The 7,512-nt window shown below is 34.2% G+C and overlaps 1 protein-coding gene across 3 annotated transcripts; it reads left to right on the top strand.

Annotated features, from left to right (window-relative positions):
• Window positions 1-784: 784 nt before the first annotated feature.
• LOC132630987 (uncharacterized) lies at window positions 785-7,346 on the top strand. Of its 3 annotated transcripts, none has more exons than XM_060346580.1 (6): window positions 785-949; window positions 3,127-3,239; window positions 4,957-5,150; window positions 5,363-5,560; window positions 6,191-6,247; window positions 7,075-7,346. In XM_060346580.1, the coding sequence occupies exons 2-6, from the start codon at window positions 3,128-3,130 to the stop codon at window positions 7,180-7,182; spliced, it is 669 nt and encodes a 222-aa protein (XP_060202563.1). In that variant the 5' UTR covers window positions 785-949; window position 3,127; the 3' UTR covers window positions 7,183-7,346. The 3 variants fall into 3 exon arrangements, with proteins under 3 accessions (XP_060202563.1, XP_060202565.1, XP_060202564.1); XM_060346582.1 differs by lacking the exon at window positions 785-949 and adding an exon at window positions 1,009-1,288; XM_060346581.1 differs by lacking the exon at window positions 785-949 and adding an exon at window positions 1,353-3,038.
• The last annotated feature ends 166 nt before the right edge of the window (window positions 7,347-7,512 follow it).

Here is a 7,512-nt window from a genome sequence, read left to right as displayed (position 1 = left end):
CTGTATTGCTGACTTGCTGTTAGCCTGTTAGTCAGTAAATATTTAAACTTTACTTATAAACTTATATAACATATGTAAATATACCTACAATATACTAATAAATACTATAATATATATATATATATATATATAATACAAAAAATAAATAAAAAAGGGGTTTTGGACTGTTTGAACCGGACCGGTTCCGGTTTGGGGTTTCAAACCGGTAAACCGGAACCGGTGGCCGATTCCAGTTTTTTAACTGGAAACCGGCCGATTTCGTAACCGGTTACCGGTCCGGTCCGGTTTGAACCGGTTGACGGGTTTACAAAAGACCAAAAAATACATTTTATTAATTAAAAGATAAATATGTCATGTTACGTACAAAAGGACCAAAATCAGAATATAATAATAATTGAGGGACTAAAAATGCTATTATCTTATATATATATATATCTATAGAGAGAGAGGGGGGGGGGGGGGGGGGGGGGGCTGCTTGGACATGAATTTGCTTTTTTTTTTTTTTTTGTAAATATTTTCAATATATTATTTAATTTAATTTTTAAAGATGAGTTTTTTAAATTTGAAAAATTGGTCTTGATCAGTTTTTCAAGTGAGTCTTTTTTTTTCACTCACAAATTTTAATTTTTGTCAAGCAAAATAAATTTTCAAATATAACTTTAACTTTCAAATATTATTTTTACACTTCAACTGACAAATTTAATATCCATAGAATATTCACATAACTGATAAATTTTCTTTCTTTCTTTCTTCATATTGTTTGTTAAAAGTAATAGAGAAAAGGCCCGGTTGTACTAGGATGACAGGGGTAGGAAATAATATCCAAGTAGGAAAGCTCTACACGACCGAGAATTAATTAGGACACCTTCCTATACAAAAGGAGCCATTAACATTGCTTCAAGTTATAGCTTATCGTTTCCATTCACATCAAAACTCTTCCTCTTTTAAGGTAAACATTCTTCTTCGTCTACTCATATTCACTTTCATCATCTATTATTCCTCTTCATGTGTACTGTTTTTTAAATCTTTCTTGCCAAATCTTAGCGCCTCCGGTCACTTTTACTTGTCACGTTTTGTTTTTTCATAGTCAACTTGACTAATCTTTATAGCTAAATTGAACTAGATCAATTCAATATTTTAAATTTTAAATTTAAATGTTCGAAAACTATAGAAAAAAAATATAAGTTAGCAATTCTTTCTCGTATTAATATGATAGAAAAAATACATCTGAAAATGTTGATTTTTGACAACGTGACATGTAAAGGTGAACGGAGGAGTACTTGATTAGGTATTTTTCTGACTTTTTATGGGTTTAGATTGATTTTTTAATTTTCTGATGATGTTCTTCACTAAGGCAAATTATATTTAGTTTTTCTTTGGTTCATATATGTATAATTGGCTTCTTATACCCTGGTGGTGTTCTTCCAAATTAGTCTTTATCTTATAGGGGGTGTAAAAGTTGACTTTTTTTTTTTTTTTTATAGAGTTCAAGGTATATTATGCATATTAGAATTTTAGAAATCAGTATGGTAGTATTATAAGCTGTTTATTTTGTGCTTAGACTATAGTTTAGTTTTTTCTTGGAATCATGTGATATACAAATGGGTTCTTCTTAGATCCCACTCTGCTTTGTGAGTTAAAGGGGGGAAAAAGGATGATCTGTTTTAGCTTTCAGGGTATCTTAAGCGAAAATAAAAATAAAAATGCATATTGGAGAGGGGAATGATAGTTACTCCCTAAATTTCAATTTGTTTGTCTTACTTTCTTTTTTAGTCTGTTTAAAAAAGAATGTCTCTTTCCTTTTTTGGCCACTCTTTAATTTCAACTTTCCACGTGGCATGTTTGACCACAAGATTAAAGAACGTTTTAGTACATTCTACATTCTTTAGGTTATGACTACAAGATTCAAGAGTCTTCTTTATTTTCTTAAACTCCGTGCCGAATTAAAACCAGACAAACAAATGGAAAGGGAGGTAGTACAATTTTATCTATTTTGTGCTGAGAGTACTTTTGTTTTTATTTGATTCACGAGTGCAAAATTGTGTTCTTTTTGGCTGGTCTAGTTCTAATCTAATCTGTAAGTTAAAGGAAAGAAGGAAAATATGACCTTTTTTCTGTTCCGGGCCATCTTAAACATATCGGAGAAAAGAATGGTAGTATTATACAAAAACTGTTCTATACTTAGAGTAGTTTGACACTGGAGTAGACTGAAATTAAATTAAGGCTAAAATTCTAGTCCTAAAGTAAGAATCGTAGAATCAGTCAAGGGTGTGGCCTAGCAAAGTGGGTTGAGCACCATAAGATCTCAAGTTCAAATCCAGCAGAGGCAAAAATAATAGATGATTTCTTTGTATCTGTCCAAGCCTTGGCAAATAGAGTTACTTGGTACTTATGCTGGTGGAGTTAGCAAGTAACTTGTGGAATTAGCCTAGGCGCATGTAAGCTGACCCAGACACCACGGTTATAAGAAAAAAGTAAGAATGTTTGGACTTTGGGAATCATGTCGATATTATCACAGGTCAAGATAAAAAAGTAGGGGGGATTTGACACAGATAATATGTCTAGTCTTAGTTTCCTTACCAACCATGTTTACTGCAGTCTAGAGTGACTTAAGTGGAAATTTAGGGTTTATTGATGAGCCTGAGTTAGGCCAAGCAAAACTGAATTAAATCTTATCTAGTTTTCTTTTGTTCATTTCGTTTGGCTGAAGTTCCAAAAGCATAATGTTGATAGTGAATCATGAGAAAACACTGTAATTATTACAAAGACATTACTGATCTTATTGTCTTGTGCAGGATAAAGTTCTTGGGATCCTCAAGTTCTCTGGTTTTAAATGTATTATTCATGATGAATAATTCTGAGATCATATTCCTGTTTCATTAAAGAAAAGTCAATAGAGAGGCATATGCTTCTTTTGTGTTTTTGCTCTTTATTGTTCTTGACAGATATCATTTGTTGGGACAAAAGCACTTTGTTAATACAGTATAAAAAACAAACAGCCTTCTGTTCTGCGAATTGTCATTCTTCAAATGCTATTAGTATGTCTATTGATAGATTTTTTTTTCTTTTGTGCTTTAATTTACTATTTTCTCGATCTTGAACTGACTGGTTGTTTTCTCCTGGCAGCATGGATTTGAAGTTCTGCCTGTGTCTTTTCTTACTTGGTTCTAGCTGGTGCTGTACTGCTAGAAAATTAGCTGCCTGTAACCCTCTTATTACTGAAACTGAAGATGTTTCTGGTACTTCCTCTTTTTCATTTTAATAGTGGTTAGATTGGTTTTGTATAGTTGTTTGGTCTCCGAGGGTCTATTAGAAACAGCCTCTCTACACCCCCCAAGGGTAGGGGTAAGGTCTGCGTATATCTCACCCCCACTTGTGGGAATATACTGGTTATGTTGTTGTTGTTGTTATTAGGTTGTAATTGTAGTGTGGTAATTCAGAAACAAAATGAATAAATCTTGTAAACCTTATTTATGACCTTGCAAAATTTTGAGTGTCCTATGGTTGGCGTCTGGTTTCCCTTTCATTAACAAGAACCTCCTTGATTTATTGGAAGTTCGTGATTTTCTGCTAGACCGCTGCTTGAAGTTTATATATTTACTTCCTCTATCCTATTTCATGTGATGGAATTTGACTAGCCGTAGAGTTTTGGATGTTGATTTCACTTATTGTTAGTTGTGGAAGAAAATACTTGCACAATAATACGATTGATGAAACAAAGCATCAAAAACTACAAATTCACATAGTTAAACCGAATATGAATTCACCCGCAAGGGTGGGTCAGTTGGTTGAGCATGGGGCTTTCATAATGGAGGTCTCAGGTTGGAAACTCCCTGCCTACGACAGCAGGGGATTTGCCTTCTGGGTCGAGCTCGTCGCACAGGGCTTGCCTAGTGCGGGTTATCTCTTCTGTGTGGTCTGCGAGCTATTGCAAAGGAGCTGGGTTTACCCTGTGCGCACCCGAAGGGTAGCGGCTGCGGGTTCCCATGTAATCAACCAAAAAAAAAAAAAAAAAGGAATATGAATTCATACACTTTTTGAAGTACATCAAACATTTTGTAATGTCCCAAAATAAAAAAGTATGCCCTATAGATTTGGGGAGGACTAGGCCCTATAGATTTGGGGAGGACTAACCTGACAGCTCCTCAAAAGCTTTTGCAATAACACTTTTTATCCTGCCTTTGTACTGCAACTTCAACCTTTCTCTAATAAAAAATTCTTTTCCTCATTTTACTCTTTCCTTCTTCACCAAATGAACCAAACTTCCGTTGACCCTTCCCATTAGTACACTTGCTCAAGTCTTTCTGTCTTTTCAAATAAACAAATTTGGTATCATTTTTCCTTTCAACTCGGGAGGGGCTAAGGATCAAACCAATCTAAAGATGTTCATGTCAGTAGGAGATTGTAACATTACACCTTACCTTTACAAGTGTGTTAATGTGAATTAAATTATGTTATGCTCAATCAATTGATTGACATCGATAGGGCCTCATAGGATTCTTATATTCTCCATTTCGTGTGTTAGATATAGGCAGCTGGGATATGATAAAATATAAATATGGAAGGTAAAGTGTTTTTTTATAGCTGCTTGCTTATAACGGGCCTCAGTTCATACATATGGTTCTAAACAATTTCTGTAACTTTTGTGAATACTTATCTACTTGGCTAGGGATTCCAAGTTTTTCAAGTTAGCAATCTCTGCATCTTTTTTATTGTCTATTATAATATCTATTTATTGGACTTCATTAATTAATATACAAATGGTTTTCTCCATGAGATGCATCTATCTTGTAGATATGTCAATCCTACTTGCTAGCCTAATGTACTCTTTTACGTAAATGCTCGTAGCAGATGATTTGAACTGGTTAGTATATTTGTAATTTTGTATAGCTTCATTATTGTGCAAGTCAGACGCTAATGTTAAAAAGTATGTTTATCTTGGCTTTATTGCACCAGTACTGCAGATAAATAACCTAGAAGAACCGAGACAAGCTCAACCTTTGGAAGAAGTCAATGGAAATGAACAGTTGTGCACATTCTGTGAAGAATATGCTGCTAAGGCAGTTAATTACATGGCTAATAACAGGACCGAAAGAGAGATCATTGACCACCTTCACAAATCCTGTTTGAAGTTGCGATTTTACAAGGAGGTAATTGTAATCTACCTTGAAATTGTCTGTTTATTGACAATGTTTCACCTCAATGATTGATTCAGACATTTTATTGTTTACTGAGCTATGAATGTACAGTCAGAAAAAATAAGCTTCATGTCTCTCTATTTATATATTATTTGAGTAATATGAGACTTTGAATGATTTCCATAGCTAGACTTTGAGTTATCTCTTTGATTTTTTGGTTGCAGTGCTCCATACTCGTGGATTATTATGCTCCTCTCTTCTTCTTAGAGATCAACAAAATAAGACCTGAAGACTTTTGCCAAAAGTTTGGCCTTTGTGAACGAGATGTTGCCAATTCTCAGGTTTTTTCTGAAAAGAACTGCAATTTATGCCACCAAGTAGTTACGGAGGCTGAAAAGAAATTGAAAGATCCTGACACCCAGGTATATTATGTTTTATTTATATATGATATATATAAATATATTAATAAAGTTATATATAATTTTCCTGAACTAAGTATACAAGAGAGGAACATCTTGTTGGATTTATGGTGCACTTACTTTTAGTTTAGAAGCCTGCTGTATTTTAAAGTTGGTTATCTGCTACTAAAGAGTTCTTTAGGACTTCTAATAATGGTTCTGCATGTCAGTAGTTATATTATGAGCAGTAAATCAGTAATGCAGAATATCACGGAATGACTATGTTTCCACTTTTGTGCATTAATGTTAGCATGAACATGCCAAGAAATTTACTAAAAGTTGAATGTCTGCATAAGACTGTATCTGTGTTCAATAGCTTTAGTTTGTCTTTGCTCAACTTGTGCATATATGAAATGAGAACTCTATGTAGGATTTCATTGCAGCTGCTAGTCCTCGTACAAGATATCATGAAAGACATGTTAAGTAAAGGAACCGTTAATTTATTGTTGTGTCTTTCCGCCTTTTAATAATATCAATATATTACCTGAGAATTGAATTGTATGTACATGTTAATGTAATTGGAGGCGTGAGGTAATATACTCACTTGGAATATATATTTTACTTCAACTCATTTTCTTTTTGACATCCTTTCAGTTGGAGATACTTGAGCTCTTGAAGGCATGTGGAGCTCTCAAACCTTATGCTAAAAAGGTTCGAAACATCTGAATTCAATTGTTTGATCATGGTTAAATCTGCAAGCTTGCTTATAGTTTCCAGATGTCCATTGCAACAAATTTTTGAAATTCCAGTAGATGTGAATAATGTTGTTTTGAACATATTGAAGTCTTTGAAATGATTTTGCAATCCCTGCAGCTGCGAATGCACCTTGGCCTAAGCGGTGTCGTAAGACAACGTTTCATCGGGGATTTTAATAAATACACTTATAAATAATGTGTGCAACAACAAAAAAACCTATACCAAAAAATAAAATGACATTCCATGGAAGTTGCAGGTTAAGAGTTCACTGTTCTTGCACTATGGGGAGAGGGGTGGGGTGGGGGTTGATGTCCAACCTAGATATTTTCAAAGTTTTGAGCTTTTGTTATTACAAAAATTGGATTTCTTGAGTATTGAACCCTGACCTTTATGCCAAGAACCGATGAACCCACTAAACCAAAGATCTTGTCGGTGTCTTACGCCGAAAAATGTACTATTTATTATTGTAATGAGAGTATTATGGATACATTTTTTAAAGACTGAAAACTCATTGTCGTGAGCTTTAATAATGTACTTGAATTGTGTTCTATTAACTAATTGAGTTGTATTTTTTCAGTATGATCATGATGTGGTTCAGTGGTTTATTGATTTGTTCGTATCTTTAAATAATCGACACCCCTTGCGAAAACTTTTGCATACTCCATTGAATCCCTGTATCCATGCACTGCTGTCCTATGAAATTCAGTTGAAAATTGTAAAACGCATGTTTGAAAGCAACATAGTATATAACTAAGCCAGTGATTCTTGTAAATGCTGAACAGTTTCTGGAAAAGAATGACATATGTGCTATTCTTCACGCTTGCGAGCCTGCAGTAGATAAAGAGCAACCATCACTGAGGAAGCAAACTTCATCGCATTCTTTGTCTTAAGGAAATGGTTGGGAACGTATTGTTCTATGTAAACAAATGTACACCATCAAAAAGTTTCTGCAATGTTGTGTATATAGTTTAATAGGTTGAATTCCAAACTTCATTTATTGTTATGAACACAGTTCTTTATGCAACAGTAAATATATCAAAAGTTAGTACTCAAAGCGGTATTTCTCAGCCTTAAATTTGCTTGAACCCATAGATGGCCTTTATTTGCTTTTATATTTTACTAATTTAGAACACTTAACAGAGAATTGCTACGCAAGGTAGAGGTAAGGTCTGCATACACTCTACCCTCCCCAGACCCTACTTCTGGGATTACATTGGGGG

The sequence above is a fragment of the Lycium barbarum genome, chromosome 3, assembly GCF_019175385.1.
Source record: "Lycium barbarum isolate Lr01 chromosome 3, ASM1917538v2, whole genome shotgun sequence".
In the NCBI taxonomy this organism is placed as follows: Eukaryota; Viridiplantae; Streptophyta; class Magnoliopsida; order Solanales; family Solanaceae; genus Lycium; species Lycium barbarum.
Note: the sequence above shows the minus strand (reverse complement) of the source record. Positions and strands in the feature narration are given on the sequence as shown.